Genomic DNA, 20,509 nt, shown 5'->3' with positions numbered 1-20,509 from the left:
CATCCAGCAAGAAGAAGAGGAAGAAGAAGAAGAAGAATTCGAAGAAGACATGACTGTTGAAGTCGACTTTGAAGAGTATGAATCAGATTAAAATATCAAAAGAAATCAGAACTACAGTTAAAGTCAATAACCAATATCAATATCAATAATCATCATACAGTTAAAAGAGTATTGTCCCTGAAAATTCCGTCATAACAGTTCGTGGAGTAGGCCTACCGGGGAAACCACATTAAAAAAACCGTCAAAGTACACTACCTCACAGGTGGTGTGAAAATGTGGGCATATCATGTAGAACGTGACTCCTTCAACTATTAGAACCGCGATATCTCAGGAATACAGGGTGATTCAGTCATATTGTCATTAATTTTAAGAGCAGATAGAGAAAAATGAGTATAACAGGATGGCGTGATAAAAAAAATTTCAATGCATATTTAAGCTGAAAAAAAATATTTTAAAATAATTATTTAACTACTTTTCAGGCTGTTACTGACTGGCTGCTGACTGACGTCAGCCGGCTACGATATGAACAAGGCGCCCTAGATGCAATGTTGCCATATTTATATATTTTCGCTCATATAAAGACAATAAATACACGGTTTGCTTACGTCAGCCAATAATAATTTAAAATGCTATACACTATTTTTTATAATTATGCAATCAACATATTAAATTGTCATTGTTGCCCAGCAAGAACCTCGACGAGGTTTGAGCTTGCCTTGCCAAAAATCAATTTTTATTAACATCATAGTGATAATTTTTTAATTTGCTGTAAGCCTTCTACTAAAAATTGAAAGTAACGCGGCCCATTCCAATGTTCAGGTAGAAAATGCGGCCCAATTAAACGATCGCCATATACTCCTGCCCATACATTGACACCGAATCTCCTCTGAAAGCTAAACCGACGAGTAATATGCGAATTTTCATCTGACCAAATGTGACTATTATGGCTGCAAAGAAATTAGCTCTGTTTCACTTTAAATAAAGTTTAATATTGAAGTTACAAAACTCCAAGAATTCAAATAATTTAAATTTCATTTTATAACCATTCCAATTTCATTACAGAAATAATGACATAAAAAACCAACACTCACTAGATAAATTATAAAGAAAGGGTGAAATGTATGTAGTATTTAAATATTAACTGTAAGTAATAGAAGATAAAAATACAATCGGAGGGAGACAAATAAACAACTCGGTACGTGTTTCCGACCTAGGCTAACCTGTGTCGAGGTCACTAACCTTCTAATTTGCACGTGCACTTTAGTCTAGGAGCCAGATAGGGTTCCGTTGCCAATCAGAGTGCCACGGCTGCAAACAACTTATTCTAAAGTATTTTGATCTCCTGAATCCAAAAAACTTGGTCGCAAAGCCTGAAAGTGGTCAGTTTATTTGTTATCAACAAATTAAATGTTTAAATGGCTGTAAAAAGTTTATTTTTATAGCTAGTACACGAAACCTGATCTGGCTCCTAGACTAATACGAACTTTAGTAGGATCATATTCCATGCAAAGTACAGTAAAAAAGTTGTCGGTCTTTTATCAAAGGAAAATCGTGTCATCAAATTGAATGTAATGAATAGGGATGATTGTTTTCCAATGTACGGTTATTACAATTTATCATTTTTAATATTATTAACGATTTCACGTTTTATAATTTATTATGTTAAAAAATACACAGTTTTAGTATTTCAATTTATTATTCAATATGCAGTTGCGTATAACCAAAGTTTACATAATAAATGTAAACTTTAGTGTAAATCTAAACTTTGGTGTAACCTAGGTAGGTACTTATTGTTTTTGAGAAAGCAATACTTATGTTTTTTACCTGTTTAAAATGCTAGCACGAGTAAAACAGCATTCATGCGTCCAGAGCACTTTGTTAATAAAGTTCTGCTGCACTTCGATTTAGGAACCAATTGCAAAATTCAAGACGATTGGGGAAATCAGCTGCTTCTAAAGCTTGAACTTTTTGAAAATGTGTTATGTTAACTCCTTTGCGGGAAAAATGCGGGAGATATGGAGGGTGGTAGATTTGAATAAACGCTTTAAATTGTTAGGTAATGGTTTTGTAACCGTGTGTAGTGTATTTTGTATATTCGGGTATATAGTCTGCCGACTTTTTTTATTTGATAAAATACGGTGTGCCTACAAATAGGTAACTACCTCTACTTTATTTATTTTCTTTCGAAGGAAGTTGACTTTAATACAAATATTAAATTTAGTTATAATAAAATGCAGCATGATCCTTTATTTACTTGCATTTTATTGGTTTCGTACATATGTATCCGTATACTAAAGCGGATTAATTAAATGTGAACCACAGATTATGATGTGAACTTGGCAACGCTGTTCGCTTCAGCTGACGATTTGTTCGTGACATTACTTACGTTACAAATTTTTCCGAGCATCCGGGCATCTCGCAGGGCCGCCCTCTTAGCGGGAGTTAGGGGTTGATTTCCTTCATTTTTAAAAGTCGAGTAAAAAATTTTTTTTCCGATTTTCTGTCTTTATTAAGCCTTTCGAATACGTGGTTAAAATTAATGACATTATGACTGAATCACCCTCTATATTAATTTCGAGTAATTTGAATGGCGCCACTTACATATTGCTTCTGTAATCTCGACCACAGTTGACAGGGGCCCGTTAGATGCCCCAGAAAAGCGTGATCGCCAGAAGAACAGGCCTTAGCCGGCGGCGGCGGGTCTCAGCTGGTGGGTCTCAGTCGGGACAGGAGGAATTAATTTCAACACTGTATAATCCTAATTAATCATTTATGAGTGATTTATTTTTGCACTTAATATTAGTTAATTAAAAACCAAGCCTGAGTTTTTATTTGACTTGATGATAGTTAAATTTAAATCATATTAGAGAAAAGGTCAACTCTAAATTGGTCTTATACTCAGAATAGAGTCAAAAGTCGCTCAAATGATAGTTAGCAGTAACTCGGATTTGAGTAAAACTCACTCATTTCTGATGCAACAGTTTCACTCAGTTGTACTCATACTAATATAGTGAAATTTTCGTTCAGTCGGGTGTGGACTGAAGCTGATTGAGTAAAATTGAGTAAAATTTAGTGAAATTTGAGTGAAATTTTTTTACAGTGTACAATAATTTCCGTGTATATCAACACATGTACCAATTGTACCAATTGTAATAACGTAATTTCGGAAGGTACCTACATAAACACACTTGTTAAAAAACAACTACTTAATTGCAGGATTCCAATGAATTTATTTTTTCAGTAACGGTTTTTTAATAAATTCGTTTATTTGTCATACATGTGTGGCTGCCGCGGGACCAAGTTAGGAGATGAAGACTCACAATTTTCTATATTAGCACAATTCCACATCACGTTGCGGCAATCTAATTTACCATCATAATGACAACATCCTTTCTTAATCTTTTTTCCATCTTGACCTAAAAAACAGTTACCTTTAGTTAAAATAGAATCAATGCACTTTTAGGCTAATCTATAGAGGTTTTGTTTGTGACAAAAATACTAGTAGTAAAGAAACTGTGCCATCATATAAAAGACAGTATGTAGATTTATAGTCCGGTCAAATTAGTCATAAAAATAGTGGTCAAATAACGAAAATTCCGACAGAGCTAAATTTTAGTGGAGGCCTTGGGTACACCATTAAAAATAAAGTGTCAAAAGTCCTTATCGATTCCATGTGTGGTAAAAAAATTATTCTGGGTCAAAGGTCAAAATTTGAGGTTTTTTGGATTTTTTTCGAAAACGGTAAGTTTTATCAAAAAAGTATTTCCGACAAAAAATATAGATGTTAAAATTATCTACAAAAATGGTCCTTACACTTTCTTTTCTAAGAACCACCGTTTTTGAGATATCGCGATTCTAAAAGTTGAAGGAGTAACGTTCTACATGATATGCACATATATGCCACGTATATACAAAGTCAGGCAACTTAATACAAGTAAAAATGCCTATTTGTGTCTCTCATATGTATAAACTATACTATTCTGAGAATATACACTCAAAAGAAATCGAGTCCCTTTTGATTTTAGCACACATGGGATCGATGGGAACTTTTGACATTCTAATGATGTACCCAAGGTCTCCAACAAAATTTAGCTCTGTCGGAAGTTTCGTTATTTGAAATGTCTATTTTAACCGGACTATTACAATTAAATAATTTTTTATAAACATTTTTATGCAAAAAACGCATTTTTATAAGTTTTTTGCTTATAAAACCTGAACTAATGTAGCAATCGAAATACGAATAAAACAAGAAGTCAATAATTAGTAACGAAGAAAATCCGGAAAAATCGGAAAATTTAGTGTTTTTTGCACAAAAGTAATGAATTATATACAGGGTTAGTCACTATAATCTGACAACTTATTGTGAGTTTATTATTGAAATTACAAAATAGTTTTTAATACAAAGGTTTTAGCTTTTTTATGAATTTTTATAATACAGTATTAGAAAAAACAATTCAATAATGGAAATAACCAAATTAAAGAAAAATTTTTTTTCTAATGGAACACCCTATATATTATTGCATACTTAGCTTCGTCTAATTTTTCTCTTTTCAAATATATATAATATTTTACTGTTCGATTCAGGACTTTCCGACATATTTCAGTTATAACTATTTTTGAAAAAACAGCACGGAAATTTATGTCTGACGGATCGCAGAGGCTATGGACGAGACATGCGGAACGAACAAATGACTTTGACAGAAGTTTATTTATCATCATCAATTTATTTCCAACAAAGAAATAATGTTTAGTGAGAACGAAAAATTTGAAGTTATCCATTTATTTTATGATAATAATAAAAATCATTCCTAACTTTAACAAGTCTTAACTTTAACAGAATTTTAATATCTAATTAATAAGAACCAACTAAAACACAAATGGTCACAGATGCTCAATGTGACCGCCATTATTATTTATGCACTTCGTATAATTCTCATTAATTTTCAGAACTGCATTTAGTATGAAATGGGAATTTAATTCACTTCAATCTTGTATACATTGATCAACTTTGTCTTAGTTCATCTAAGTTTACACTAGTTTCCTTATAAACCTCGATTTTAAGTAACTCCACAGAAAACTGTCAAAGGGTGTAAGGTCTGGGCTATTTGAAGGCCATTGAATATTTCCTCCATTACCAATCCACAAATCAAACCCATTATTTAAATAATTTCGTACTACTCTGGTTCTATGCAAAAGCATAAAATTTTTTCAAAATAGTTTAGGTCGCCATTTTTCAAGCGCAGCATTTCTCTGCAGTATTCTAATCGCTGAATTTTTTGATTTTGGGTGAGTTTTTGGACCAGCATAGTTTTATAGGGGCGGTATTTATATTTATGTAACGTTCTAATAATTTTACTTTGGCTTATTTCTAACTGTCTTGAAGCATTTACTGTGGGCTCTTGTGGCCTTTCTACAATAATTTAATATTTGAATTTACCATGGTGAACCTCGAATGAATATTTGCTTACCTTGAAAATATGGTAGTATAGTTTAAGTGTGAACAAAGCAAGCGCTGTCGAACCATTAGTTTTGGCACAGTTGCAATTTGAATTTAAAAAATATCATCTCCCAAATTTTATCACTCAATCTTTTATGCCAGTGAAATTATAGGAAAAAAAATAATATAAATATTTGAAACTTTTAACACCCTGTATTTCCGTAGGGAAGCGTCTTATCAAAACTTTTTATAGGGCAAAACTTGATTATTTTTATCGGTAGAATACACCATTAAAGTTTGTAAAAACTTGTCATTACAACCCTTTGTTAAAGCGTTTCGAAAATAAAGACATTTTTCTCGTTTAAATTTAAAAAGATTTTCTAATATTAAACACATGTTGAAGATGAAGTTTTCAAAAAGAATGTTACTGCGTGTAATGTTATGGATTTTTTCATAGCATTGGTAACACCAACAATACAAAAAAATATTTCAAATAAAAGTTGGACGAAATCAATTTCTTACCATTTTCTTCCTAGTACATTTTTAAAAAATTCAACATCCTGACCAAAAACGAAGACTTCAAGGGCAGACGTTTCTTATACGAGTATTTTGAAATGAAGTAAGTGCAAAAACGTTAATATCACCTTGTTTACCTTTAAGTTTATAAGTTATTTCATAGCAACGCGATTCTTCGCCGTCACATTCCTCTGTTTCTATTGATTCGTCGCCTTTGGAGCAAGCGGATTCTTCTTCTCCGTCGCATTTCTGACATTTTCGACCGCAGATCGCTATAAAGTGAAAATAATAACGAAACAATAAAAATATTCAACTCTAAAAACTTAATAAAAGCTTCTTACCTCTGTGAGAAATGACCGCTAATACGAACAGAAATACAAACACTGAGTTTTTCATGATTAATATTTCACTGTTTTTAAAAACAACAGCTCGACTTATATACCCTTCAAAATTGCACTTAATGACTGGGCTTTCAAGAAAGCATTAGTCTGTTATCGTAGTTAATTTGTTTTTTTAATGGTTTATTTTTTTCACAATTAGTGTCACGAAAATTCGAAACATAATTGTAACGTAACATTCCGGAAATATTATAAGATCATACGATGAAACTGAAACGTTTTTCCTACGAGAAATATTCAGCGCCTACTGAGATCCGTAAGTTTAAGCCATTTTACTGTAAACCATTACTAGTTTATTGATGTTGAATATTAAGTGACATTAAAGCTATAAACAAAATAAAGAGATCGTTGTGGCAGAAAATATATTGGTTCAAAACTTTCACAAGATGATACTTTTATGAGCACAGTAATAGATGCCAGTTTGTACAGTATAGAAGCTTTCAATCATATAAATTTCATTAAAGTTCAGGAGCTCCAAACGGGTCAATTTTTAACTTTCGAAATACTTAACTATAACGAGACTTAACTCGAGAAAATTCAAGAATGCACGCTCCTTGCAAAAAAAACAGTTGAAAGGATAATCAAAAAATTTCAACAAACATAAGTCTGAACAGAAAGAAAAGGTAACGAATATACGCAACTTAATATATTACTTTCTGTGCAAGAAAATCCAGATATATCCATAATAGTCCAGGCAGCCAAGGGTTCCCCTCCGAATTCTTTCGGATAGAACCGATTGACTGTAAGTATAAAGTAGCTTAAAAAACAAATGTTATATAGTGCAGATGAGCGCAAATAACCCCAGGAATTGATAAAGCAATCAAATTTAAGCAAAAAGTATATTATGAACATTTTTCGATAAGTCAATATTTTCTGAGTTATTGGTGATTGAAAATGTACATATTTTATTAAAAAAAAAAAAAAACGTTTTCAGTAGTTTTCTTCGGATAACTGGGAAAATAGACACTCTATGAAAAAAACATCACGAAGAAAATGAAGCTTATAGAAAAAGAAAGATATTTATTTATTTTTTGTTTATGTAGGTACAATAGGTGCTGAGATACGGCTAGTTGCAGATAATTTCAAGTCCGTCAGTAAGTAAATTGGAAGCACTTAATGTAAAATAACTAAAAAGAATTCTATTTTTCAAGAAAAGTACACAGAACATTTTGAAAATGCAAAAAAATCCTTAAACTGAACTTGACTTTAAGTCAGTAGCATAAAAATTAACAGAGTTATGATCAAAATAAAGCTAGCTGTTAATTTGCTTTTTCGGAAAAAAAATCAATACAAAAATAGATGAATTTTTCGCGAGATTTAAAATTAAAGGTAATCCTTCTACAATTTACATTTTTTATGTGCTAACAATATTGAAATGAACACACTGTATCTCAAGAAACGACACCGAGTAATAGCAGAGAGAATTTCATGAAATTATAATCTAGACTCTAAGAAAGACATAAATTACTTTTAAAGAAAAATAAAAATCTCCTTTCATAGTTATTTCATATAAAAACTAAAACATTATCAGTCAAAATTTAACTAATACATTGTAAACGAGAAGCATGTCAAGAAAATAAAGTTTAGGTTCGAAGTAGAAGCATGAAAGTAAAAGAAATATGCCACAAAAAGGGCCAATTTAACAATTTTACGAATAACTAAACGTTAAATAATCTAGTACAAAAGTAAATTCAAATATTATAGTATCAGAAAACACATAGGCTAGAAGTTTGTTATAAAAATTTATTGTAAATTAGTTTAAGATGTATAAAATTTACTCTGCAGTTATAAAATATAAATTACGCCGTAAGTTAATTAAAATAAAATTCATCGCAATATGTGGGAGAAATTGCGCAGTTAGAAAATAATATAATGGATACGAGTGACCAATTAAAAAGGGACAAACCAGAAAATTTACCTTGTACCGGAAAACAACAGAGTATCGTTGAAAAGTAAACAAGTGGAAAAGGGAGGTTGGTCGGAGACACTGGTGAGGGGTGCATGTTGTCCTGTGGCTCCCGAAAATAACATCAAAAACACCAGGAAGCAATCCACTCAGACCCAACAGCCATCTTCAATAAACGAGTACAGCTGACAAACCACAACTAATGTGAGGTTAGAGTGACGATCGAAAATTCAGATGCAGAACTAAATAAACGTAAGTCCAGTTACATAAGCATAAGCGTATTCTCCAAAAACATAGAGTAAAGTGTTGCAAATTTGAACTAAAGACAGTTTGTGAAATAGAAAACTTCAGTTCAAACCATAAACAATTTCAGTGGGTAAAAATTAAAAATGACATTTTTGAACATTTCCTAGTTTAAGGATTAGTTTAGTTTCGATGTTCGTAATATAAGTTAATTTGTTTCATAAAACTTTTAAAACATTAATAATTAGTTAACCAAATATTTTTCATATCATGTTAGATAGAGTTAAGGAATTTCTCCGATATTTAGTCATGTAAAAGTCTATAAAAAATCTAGTTTCTGTGTTTATCACCATATTGTTCGGAATTTAAAAATTAATACTTAATAAATATCATATTGTGAAAATAGTTAAAATTTTGCTTTTATTCAATGCTTCTTGCAAAAAATGGATAGTAAAGGTAAATTTACAATAACAGAACCGCTTCTCTGAGGTAAGATCTCATGCTATTAATTGAACAAGTGTTTTTGAGGGACAGTGTAGAAATTATCAATAAACATTCCTATCTACACTGTAAAAAATGAACCTACACTGTTAACATTATTCATGCAAGGTAAAGCTGCCGGAGCAGAATGTAGCAAAACAAAGGTAAGAAAGTACAATTCGTCTATATTTGTCATTGTTATTATTAAATTTTATTAAGAGAACCTACAGTCAATGAAAATTTTGATTTAAATACACACAAATAACATTCTACACAACAAAAGGCGCCCAAACGAATATTCAAAATTACACAAATAATATTTAATCATTACACACACACAAATACTTACACAAACAAAATACAAAATCAAAATCAAAATATAAAAATAAATATTATTATTATTATTATTATATAACACAGGCTGTGACAAATTCGCTTCTCACTACAGGGATCTCGGAAACGGTAAGAGGTACGAAGTAGCTTAAATGGGGCAGAATTGCGTAATCAGGTGACCAATATTATGCCTCTAAAAAATCAAGGCTAACGGGATTAGTTTTCGACATATTTAAAAAAAAAACATAATTTTGGAAGAATTCAGTTTTGTTTGAGGTGATATTGAAAAAAAGAAGAACACTTTCTCATTGCAACTTTTTGCCCTCTATCGAATGGCATAATCAATTTTTATATGCAACGTTTCGTCTCTCCAGGACCACCATCAACTTAATTTTTTTAAATACGACCCTGGAAATTTTATTACATTTTTTGCAAGCCTTCATGACCCCCAATACTCTACTGTCTCAGCCCGAACCAGATTCAGACGTTTTGTCTCGAAAAATTCATCTTCAGTGTATTCGTTTGAAATTTATCTAATTTTTTTATTTAGATTTCTTTGTTTATTTATTTATCAAGTGATCCCTGCAGAGAGAAGCGAATTTGTCACGTTTTGATTGAAACATTTTTTTTAATTCCAAAAAAAATAACATTTTTGAAAATAACTAAAAATAAAATAGAAAAATATTCAAGAATACAAAAGTTTAGATTTTTCTACAAATAATATATATTTTTTTATTTGTGTAGGATAAAAATTAACAGATATGTCGCTGCTAGAAGTTTTCAGTTGAGGGCAAAGGTCATGTTTTTCAAATCCTTTAACCACAAAAATCTTAAAAATAATGCGTTAAAAATATTTAATTTTACAGTACTTTTAGCTGTAGAAATTTTCCGTAAAATCGTTTTAGGATCGTTTTAAGAGCTTTAAAATTATGGAAGTTATCGTTAAAAAAATCGACGGTACCTTACCGCTTCAATTTTCGGAGCATATCAATACTTTGGTTATCCACAACTTTGGAGCATTCTATATACATAGAATACCTTCACCTTTTCCCTTTAATACTTCTACTTATCAATTTTAAATGTATAAAATTGTTTTTATTTGTATCATGAAGAGATGATTTTTAAGAAACCCAGTGATCTGATAATAAAAACCATTTTTTTATATTTTGTCATTGGGGGTGGTTTTTAAGGTTTAAAACAATGCGATAAATTATAAATTGTATTATAGACAAGTAAAAGAATTTTATTTATCCTGTGTGTACTATGAAATCATTTCAAACTGTTAAAAATTATTTTTTTAATATTTTGTTATTATGGGTAGTTTTTTAAGGGTAGAAATATTGCAATAAATTATTTATAATACCATAATCTATTGAAAAGATTTCTATCTATAATGTGCTCTATAAAAATATTTTAAGGTCAAAAAAACTATTAATTTTATACTTTTATCATTAAGGGTGGTTGTTAAGGGTTGAAACTTAATAAAAATAACGTAAATTATTACGCACAATATAAAACAATATTTATTAAGATGATGACATGATTTTAATCTGTATAACACCTATTTTTATATTTATTCAGATTTTTAGCAAAAGGGGTGGTTTTCATCCCCTAAAAATAAGAAGCGCATATCAAGCATATACAGGGTGTCCCGTAAAGTATGTTACAAACTTTGGGTGGTGATAGTACATAAAAAAATATGACTAAAAACTCTAATAAACATAACCTCTTAAACGCACCATTTTGAGTGACCTTCAAAGGTGCAACTATAAAAGTAGTTTTTATGACGTAACTCTTTGTTGGAAAAAGAAAACTTAATGAAATTTTCAGTGGCTAATCAGCTTTAGGAAATCAATAAATAATGCTGATATGAATAAAATCGAGAAAGCAGAAGGGTGTTTCTTTATCACCCTGTATCCTATTTCTTGCTAAAAAAATTTTTTCTGCAAAGGTACAGCAAGTATCATAAGATTTTTAGAAAGACCATTAAATTTAGAAATTTTTTTGTCTATTGTTTTTTTTATGTAAAATGTTTAGTTTTCTAGTAAATTTACAAAATGCAGAGAGATGAATGCTTCCGAATTATTTACATACATTTCTTAAGCCTAGTGAATTTTTAAGAATACAATCAATTTCCAAAATAATTTTTTTAATTAAGTAACCAAAACAGAACTAAAACAAAATATGTTATTATAATAAATGTTGAAATTGACCTCCTTCTGCATCGATACATGCTGTCAGTCTCTTTATAAAGTTAAATCTGACTCTTTGGAATATGAATAGACTATTTCTTATTAAATTAAAGGTTTCTACAATTCGCAGTCTAAGTTGATCTTCTGTATCAACAGGGGTTGCATAAACTTGAGATTTCGCGTGTCCCCAAAGATAAAAATCGACAGGATTCAAGTCCGGTGATCGCGGTGGCCAGGCTATTGGTGCATTATATCCTCTTCCAATCCATCGATTAGGAAACCGCATATGTAGATACTCTCTAACATGAACACTGAAATGCGCAGGTGCCCCGTCATGGAGGTACCACATGTATTGTCTCAAATTTAAAGGAACATTTTCCATTAACTCAGGGAGATGGTTTTCTAGGAAGTTTAAATATTCTACTGCATCAAGCCTTTGAGGTAGAAAGAAAGGCCCGAGCAAATAGTCACCTATTATTCCAGCCCATACGTTGACTGAGAATCGGTGTTGGTGATGACTATCAATGGTAGCATGAGGATTTTCGTCTGACCATGCATGTGCATTGTGCAAGTTCAGTAAACCATCTCGTGTAAAGGTGGCTTCATCGGTAAATAAAATGGAGCTAATAAATTCCACATTATGTTGGTGATGGTTAAGTATTATTCGGCAGAATTCTAGGCGTCGGGGAAGATCTTCAGGCATTAAATGTTGCACTTTTTGGAGATGGTAGGCATAAAGGCCGTTTTCCTTCAAAACACGCCAAACTGACATTCTGGAAAGCTGTAACTGATTAGCTGCCCTTCGCACACTTTCTCCCGGATTTTGTTCAAAAGATCTCAAAATTTGTTCATCTTGCGCGGGTAGTCTTCTAGCAATTCTACCACAATGTATGTAACGGGGTACCACACTACCAGTTTCAATAATCCGTCTGTGAATCCGAGTAAATAATTGTGTAGACGGCTGACGTCTCTGCGGATAACGTTCTATGTATGTTCTTCGAGCAGCTGTTGCATTTCCATTACATAATCCATAAATAAAATGCATTTCGGCATATTCTTGATTAGTAAAACGATTGTTATCCGCCATTGTACTCACAAATTAATAATTCGTCAACAGACACGATTAAAATATGGTAACAAATGTCAACTATGTTAAAAGTGACAGGCGCCTACTTTTTGAATACGTCAAATTTAACACCTAGCGGTGAGTAAACTCCCTTTGCATTTTGTAAATTTATTAGAAAACTAATCATTTTACATAAAAAATGCAAGAGACAAAAAAATTTCTAAATTCAATGGCCAAAGCTTGTAACATACTTTACGGGACACCCTTTATAACTTTTCATCTCCAGGGTGAAATAAGCTTAATTCCAAATTTTCATAAAAATTTAATCTATCCGAAAATATTCGGAGGTTTTACCCTATTTTTCTCTTCGTTCCCTGGACTACAAGGCATACTTCAAAAAGTTTACAAGAATACTCTTAAGGCAGCTGGTTACAAGCCTTTCAAGATCAAACCCCAAAATTGTCACAGACGCATAGAGAAAAGAGAGTAGAATTTTGCCCCCTTATGATGGAAACAATTAATGATTATCCCAACTTTTTGAGAAACATCGACAAGTCTACCCTTACTACAAATGGCATGATAAATACAAAAAAATACCAGCTATTGGGCTTCAGAAAAGTAAACTATCTATGTTTCTTTTATTCTATGCTTAAATAAAAATAATAAACTGTTATATGTTCACATCACGTTCTTTTTGCTTTCATAGTAAAAATTCTTTTAACGTTCCCCAAAGAAAGATGTCACATTTGTTGAGGTCCGGTGATCGTGAGGGCCATACTTGTGGCCAATTATTTTCTCTTCTAATCCATTTATTTGGATACTGGTGATTTAAAAAGCATCTAACAATATTACTAAAATGAGGGGGTGCTTCGTCATGCACAAACCAATTTTCCAATCTGAGTTGTAGTGGCACCTCGTCAAGTAGATCGAGGAAAGTGTTTTGAAGAAGTTCTAAATAATTTTCGCCATTTAGTCGATTCCATAAAGTAACTGAACTAACTGAATATCGATCATTAACACCGACCCAAAGATTTATTTTAAACTCACGTTAGAAATGTCGAGGAGTTGCTTAATGAAGGTTTACATCGGAATACTCGTTATAGTTGGGTATTTTGAAAATTAATGCTTTGGTGCACAGACGTTTGCGATATACCAGTTTGTTGAGATAGAATTGTAGTGCTAATATGTGGGTTGTCTTCAATTGTATTCAAAATAAGTTCTTCGCCTTGTGCCCTGATTGCAATAGCAAGTTCTCTAGTATTACTGAAAAACTTGCTTGTTTCTCGAACCCGTTTTTCAGCATTGGAAAATGTTTCTCGATTTGGAAATCTTTTTCGACATTCTTCAACACTTCCTGTGTATTTTCCTTCACATAAACACTAATAGCATGTCAACTTGTTCGCTAAATGAAAACTTACCGCCATATTCAAAACACTCGGCAAATAATTACAACATTAAATGACCTTTTTTCCTGATCGTCAGGTTTGACGTTTAAATTCATGACCAACTTTTAAATTTTGATGATGATTTTAGATAATGCAGCTACAGTACGTCCAATCACTGAAGGCGAAAATAAGGTAAAAGTTCCCAATTTTTTCAGATAGCATGGATTTTCCTGAAAATTTGCATACAAGCTGATCTGACCCCCTACTTCAAAAGTTATATCGTCTAGATGTGTGCTTTTTCTATTTGGGGGTGAAAACTACCCTTGTACGGATGCGAAAATCGCAGATTTACGTGTTTTAAAGATTCAATTCATGTTCAAATATGTTGGATAAAGTTTCTTTCATGTTTTTTAATATAATTTATGAAATTTAATTACTCTTCAACCCTTAAAACACCTTAAAACTAACCTTCCATGGCCAAAAAAATAGAAAAAAATGTTATTAACAGTTTAAAATATTCTTTTGGTGTATTCACAATGTATTGCATTTCTTTTGTTATTCATTAGAAAAATTGCGACTTATTACAAAGTTGCAACCTTTAAAAACCATCCCTTATAATAAAATAAAATAATATTGAAATCTTGAGATGTTTTAATGGTATGAATTATAAACTTTTTGAAGTTACCGCGAAAAGTCGACTGATTTGAATTTATGAAAGCACTGCATTGCATGTAGCGTATGTACTTTATCACAGACTGGCTTATAGAGCGACTTTGGTGAAAACACTTTGGAGCCTGATTTGGAGCCCAGCGCTCAGTCGTGTCCTAGCATTTAACGTGTAGGGGAAAGTGGGGAAATATCGTGCACCTAAGAAAATTTGTAAAATTTTGAATGACTTGATACCTGCAAAATTATGAAAAGGAAAAAACTAAGTTTTCATACGTTCTAAGTCTATCCTAGTATATTATTTTTTTAGTTGTTTAAATTTTTTTTGATATTATAACTAAATAGATCTTAAGTGTCATATGCGCGGTATTTCCCATCCAATGGGGTAATTCCGCTTATAGAATGGGGTAATATTGCGCAGTAGTGAGAATCACGTTTTATTGAAAAAATAGTATAAATACATGCATATATGGTATAAACGCAACATAAATAACATATACTTAAAATAAATATGTGTTGAAGAAACCAAAAAAAAAATATATATTTCAAGTCACATTTGTGTCAAAAAAAAAATAGTAATAAAAAAGGTTTAAAATTGATTAGAAAGATTTCTTGACGCGTTTTCTTTCTTCAGGTACAAGTCGCATTTATAATTTTCTAGACTGTCCCAGTTAACGTAGCGGTACTAAATCTCGTTATTACGTCCAAATGCATCGCAAATTATGCACTTTTCAGAGTTACCATCAACTATTAAATCATCTAGTTCGTCGTCATCGCAAATATCTTCAATACGAACATATGATTCATCAGTTTCTTCAGAGTCCTGCCTACAATTTCTCTTCGACGGCTTACAATTAGTATTTGGTTTCTTTCTTTTAAATGCCTTTATCCTTATTCGCTTTTTCTTGCTTCTTTGTTTTATCAAGCTTCTTTCTTTTCTTGTCCTTTAGTAGTCTTTTTCGTAGTAGTCCGATGCTTTGGAATGGGCGCCACATCGGAAAATTATACATACGAGGGTCCCGCTACGGCGCCATCATCATATGCCTGTGAAACTAAAGAAGTTATGGAATCGTGAGTTTCTAAAGCTGGAGGTAATGTATTATCCACTTCTGGTTCAAGATCAAGAACTATGTCTCTAAATTCCTCAGCGGGTGCAAAATCATCCGCAGTAAACTTCTTTGGATTTAAAGGGTATATACCAGCTTCTTTGAATCCTGACATAGCTTTCTCCATAGTTGCAACACGGACATAAGCTTTGTTCAATAAGGAGGGAATGTCAGATGTTGTTATATTAGTATGGGCACTATTTATCATAAATTCTCTTGACAAGGCACCTTTTAATGGCCCAAAGATTGTCAGGTCTAAGGGCTGAAGGCGATTAGAGGTATGTGGTGGTACCACTGTTATATGATTAGCCCTACAGAATTCGAACGAGTCACATGTTATGTGGCTTGGGTGGTTATCACATATTAGGAGAACGGGTTGCTCTCTGACGATATAACAATGTCTTGAAATTATTGCAGCCATGTTAAAAACAAGGTCTCCTTGATCTGTCTTTCGGTTTTACGCAGATATTTTCGTGGCATCTGTAGTTAAAAAATTGTATATATTTCCATAATATATAATTAAATCGTATTTGGGGCAATACCGCGCGCTAACTGTAATGCGCGATATTTCCCTTCGTGTTGTGCGCGAAATTACCCCATAATCGCTTGATAACAAACATTGTCCTAACCTCATTTCGAAAAACAAGAAACAACTAAAGCTGACTATATCTTGTAAGCAAAAGGTAGTATTACTCACCTTAGCTTGTAGTTGTTGTTTAATTTAAGCTCAGTTAGTAGGAATGCAGGTCATAACATGTTACAAATTAATAAGAAACTTCTCGAAAATATGTATTTCAACAGAGAGTGTTACCTATTGAGAAATTACCCAATATCTGTAAGATCCGAACTTGGCAATTCGTCTAATAGGTGGCGGCGCTATCAGGCGGTTATTTGAAATTATATAGTAGGAAATATTGGAATGCGCGATTTTACCCGCCTCGCGATATTCCCCCACTTTCCCCTATATATTATTGTTAAAAATAATTGGATATCATTACTATATGCACGTCCCTGGTGAGGTGATACAATTTAATTTACACCAAAACGTACCCTGTAATGAGCAGTTTAATCGTTCCAAGTGTGAGAAAAAAAAAACATTCCATTATTGATATACTGATATAAAAAAAACAGAATAAGAAGTTCTTGTATTTAGGAAAGGAAGCATTGGACATCTTAATATGAACTATTTTCATCATCACTTTTTGTTTCAANAAGAAAACCTTTTCGCAGCTATTCAAAAGATTTTGGAGGAAGATATCCCATCTTTTTTATGTAAAACCAGGGCTCAGCGGAACAAAATATCATCAAATTATTACATATATTTTATGAAACACAGACATCTGATGGAAATGAAAAATAAAGGTAATAATTATGCTCCTCTTTACTCTCCGTTGCGAATAGAAGAGTTACAGCCAGAAAACATTGAGCGTTAATAGAAGAAATCTCGGAACAAATATTTGGTAAATAATTATTTGTATCTATTTATTATTTTAAAATAGATAAAAACATTACAAAGCAAAATTCTGGATAGGTACTGATTTTTTAACCATATGATAGCTGTCAAAAAAAATTTCCACTTATTAATTTTGTTTGCCTAGTTTGGCAGGAGGAAAAAATTTCCGAAAAATTTGAAGGTTGCCATGGGCAACTGTCGAAATTACATTATGTAATTGGTTTAAAATGACAGGTGTAAAATTTTCAGTAATAATATAACAAGAGAATGAGAATAAATTGAAAATAATTTGACATATTTTTTGAAAACTTGTTGCCAGGCAACAGGCTATTTCCAAATGGCAACAAATCTGTCAAATTATTTTCTAATTTTTGGAACTCGCGGGTTATATTTGACTAGATTATTTTTTGATTCACAAATNTTATTTTCTCTTCTAATCCATTTATTTGGATACTGGTGATTTAAAAAGCATCTAACAATATTACTAAAATGAGGGGGTGCTTCGTCATGCACAAACCAATTTTCCAATCTGAGTTGTAGTGGCACCTCGTCAAGTAGATCGAGGAAAGTGTTTTGAAGAAATTCTAAATAATTTTCGCCATTTAGTTCCATAGACTTTAATAGGTGTTATATACAGGACGTTGCTATTTAATTACCTTAAATTTTGATAATGATAATTTTTTGATAAAACTTGTAGTTTTTGAGATATTCGCGAAAAATGGCTCAAAACATGAATTTTTTGGGCTAAAAACGAACATGTTTAGGCGCAAATAACTCAAAAAGTATTGACTGTACAAAAAATTCTTGTAGAACTTTTCTTGCTTAGAATTCGTCTCTCTATCGAATTCTGAGGTTATTTTTAATAAAAAATTCTCACCCTCCAGAAGGGGTGGAATCCACCCTTAGGGCAAAAGCACTCATCGGCACTATATAACTTCTATTTCTTGGGCTATGCCCTAGCTACAGTTCAAATTCCACGTCAATCCATTTCATCCGAAAAAATTGGTAGCCAAAATGCTTCAGTAACTGGAATATTATTAGTTATTCGTATTTTTTGTTGAAAACGACATAGTTTTTTTGAAAACTTCCCGGAGTAAGAAAAGTTTTAGAATTAAATTCCTCATAAAATAAAGTAATACTTTTTTAAGTCCGCCAACGGGTTAATCAATTCTATTACATTTTAATGGTGCATCATCCCTTGTCAACCCATTAAAATGTTTCACTTGAACTCTACTTACTGTCGATTAATGCTCTTGGTACACTCACACCGTATACTAAATTTGGTTTTTCTAAGTTCAAATGTAACTGAGACATTGATCGTTTTCGAAATTTGAAACCCCACTGTCAAGGCCTATAACTTCTCAGTGGTGCAGCTTAGCATAAAGCCAAGTTGCGTTAGATCACCATATTTTGGCTTTGTGCAATTTTCTTGTCCAATTATAATCATGTTGTTTCAAAACTTACATGAACATGTAGTCTAAAAAACAACTACTCAATTGCATGATTTCAATAAATTTATTTTTCCAGTAAGGGTTTGCTAGTAAGGTCGTTTACTAATTAGTGTAGTCTACATAAGAAGATACATCTATACAATTTTCTAGACGACCACAACGCAATATCGCGTCGGAGCATGATAATTTACCATCATTACAACATCCTTTCCTCACCATCTTCTCACCTTGGTCTAAAAAACAGTTACTTTCAGTTAAAATAGAATCTACGCACTTACGACTATGAGCAACATAAATATGCGATAATTAGGAAATTGAAAGAAAGTATGTATTTTAAATATAAAAAAGATAAAAGCAGTTATTATCAGCGACATAATTAGGCCAGGAAATATAGAGTTGGACGCGACTTTTTGTTTCGGCAAGCTGGATTTATCACTATAGATGTTAAATATTATGTACAATAATATATTAGTTTCCACAGTCATAAAAACGGGGGGAAGATTGTTCACGTTTTTCGATTATAACTTTTTTCCGTTCATTTCCATTTTTATCGTCTTCAAAAGACCTACAAAACTAGCCCTCGAGCGTCAAAAAATATTGATTAGATCAACAGTTATAAACAGAATAAGTTTATTTATGACTTTTGAATTAAACATTTATAAACTGCGTTATTATTACCAGAACGTTTTGGCATCGCATCCTCTCATTCCTTATCACTGTCTAATAACTCACACGAAATCTGAAATCGGTAAGTTGAATCGTTTAAAAGTTATGGCCTTATAAACAAATTAACTAATTATTATTAGTCTGGACGATCCCGATAATCTTCCACAATTGCATTGATTTTTTTCATGGTAGATTTCATAACAATACATTGAAATCTATATATTTTTTTTTTAATTTCAATTTTGCAACCTGGAATTTTTAGCCTTAGTTTCAAAATGAAATATACGACGCACCCGCGTGATATAGTTATATATTATTACATATTCGGAAAGCTTATGAAATGAGCTTTAATTGTAAGTTAAAAACAAAAAAACGTCGCTTGAATATAATATATTTGATAGTCTGTAACTCCGTTGTTTTTCAACGAATCTTGACGTTTTTTTAACTTAGAGCTCTATTCATAAGCTTTCCGAATATGTAATAATATACTGGGTGGCCAAATGAAAACGAAATAGACCCATTTTCAGCAACTGCGTCAAGATTGTAGAAAAACCTGAGCGTTTTTCTAGATTAAAGGGGGACATTCCTTGCTGGTATTTTGACTCCGCAACTTTCACCCCCAAGCAAGGGTAAGCATCACCTCAAGATATTTAAATGGCATTGGGGGTTGAGTAATATTTCTTTTGAAAGCTCTTACAATTCAGACAACAGACTTTAAATTTTATAATTCCGCCCAGTACTTTGGAAAAAATGTACATTTTAAAATTTAAATTATGGTTAGTTGCTTACTTCCTACTTAGTTGATTAAATGTTCAAACTGACGACTGCCCGCTTACATACAAAAATAAATATTTAAGAAGGAACTGTTGATCGTTCCCTGCTCGTTCACTCATTATTTCGCAAAATTGCAAACGGCGGTCATAATCATCCTCATGAAGTTCCTGGACTAAATGTATTTTGTATGGATGGAATTTATTCTTCTTCAAAATGGTTTGTATGCTAGTTCGATTGATTCTAGACACAGATGCCAGCTGCCTCGTACTTAATGTAGGATCAAGATGAACTTGTCCCAAAATTGCAACTTCACTAGCTTCATTAACTATAGGTTTTTCAATTTCTCGTTTTTTATTGGCTACGTTCCCTGTCTCTTGAAATTTTTTTACTAACTCTAGAACATACTTCCTCCTGACATGTCGATCTTGATGTTGTTC

At 32.1% G+C, this 20,509-nt stretch overlaps 4 protein-coding genes across 4 annotated transcripts in view; 1 reads left to right on the top strand and 3 right to left on the bottom strand.

Moving 5' to 3' along the window:
• The window catches only part of LOC108906367 (relaxin receptor 2), a 145,348-nt gene that overhangs the window by 68,086 nt on the left and 56,753 nt on the right, over positions 1-20,509 (top strand). The gene's annotated exons all lie outside the window — the stretch shown is intronic.
• The window catches only part of LOC108906881, a 60,465-nt gene that overhangs the window by 8,973 nt on the left and 30,983 nt on the right, over positions 1-20,509 (bottom strand). The gene's annotated exons all lie outside the window — the stretch shown is intronic.
• Positions 3,211-6,390, bottom strand: LOC108906898. The gene is made up of 3 exons (XM_018710337.1): positions 6,295-6,390; positions 6,091-6,225; positions 3,211-3,416 (listed from the first exon to the last, which is right to left on the bottom strand). Exons 1-3 carry the CDS (start codon positions 6,347-6,349, stop codon positions 3,265-3,267), a joined length of 342 nt encoding a protein of 113 aa, XP_018565853.1. The 5' UTR covers positions 6,350-6,390; the 3' UTR covers positions 3,211-3,264.
• Positions 18,678-20,509, bottom strand: part of LOC108906906 — a 10,321-nt gene continuing 8,489 nt past the window's right edge. Inside the window, exon 3 of the mRNA XM_018710350.1 lies at positions 18,678-18,865. Coding sequence (XP_018565866.1) covers positions 18,735-18,865 — 131 coding nt within the window. The 3' untranslated portion in view covers positions 18,678-18,734. The remainder of the gene's footprint in view (positions 18,866-20,509) is intronic.

Source organism: Anoplophora glabripennis, unplaced genomic scaffold (genome assembly GCF_000390285.2).
Source record: "Anoplophora glabripennis isolate ALB-LARVAE unplaced genomic scaffold, Agla_2.0 scaffold59, whole genome shotgun sequence".
NCBI classification, from domain to species: domain Eukaryota; kingdom Metazoa; phylum Arthropoda; class Insecta; order Coleoptera; family Cerambycidae; genus Anoplophora; species Anoplophora glabripennis.
Note: the sequence above shows the minus strand (reverse complement) of the source record. Positions and strands in the feature narration are given on the sequence as shown.

Excerpts from the sequence above, each read along its gene's own strand:
- LOC108906898 (XM_018710337.1), bottom strand. The coding sequence starts at position 6,349 with ATGAAAAACTCAGTGTTTGTATTTCTGTTCGTATTAGCGGTCATTTCT. Across the intron at positions 6,226-6,294 it reads AGCGGTCATTTCTCACAGAG|CGATCTGCGGTCGAAAATGT; the intron begins GTAAGAAGCTTT and ends TTCACTTTATAG. Across the intron at positions 3,417-6,090 it reads AATAACTTATAAACTTAAAG|GTCAAGATGGAAAAAAGATT; the intron begins GTAAACAAGGTG and ends ACTGTTTTTTAG.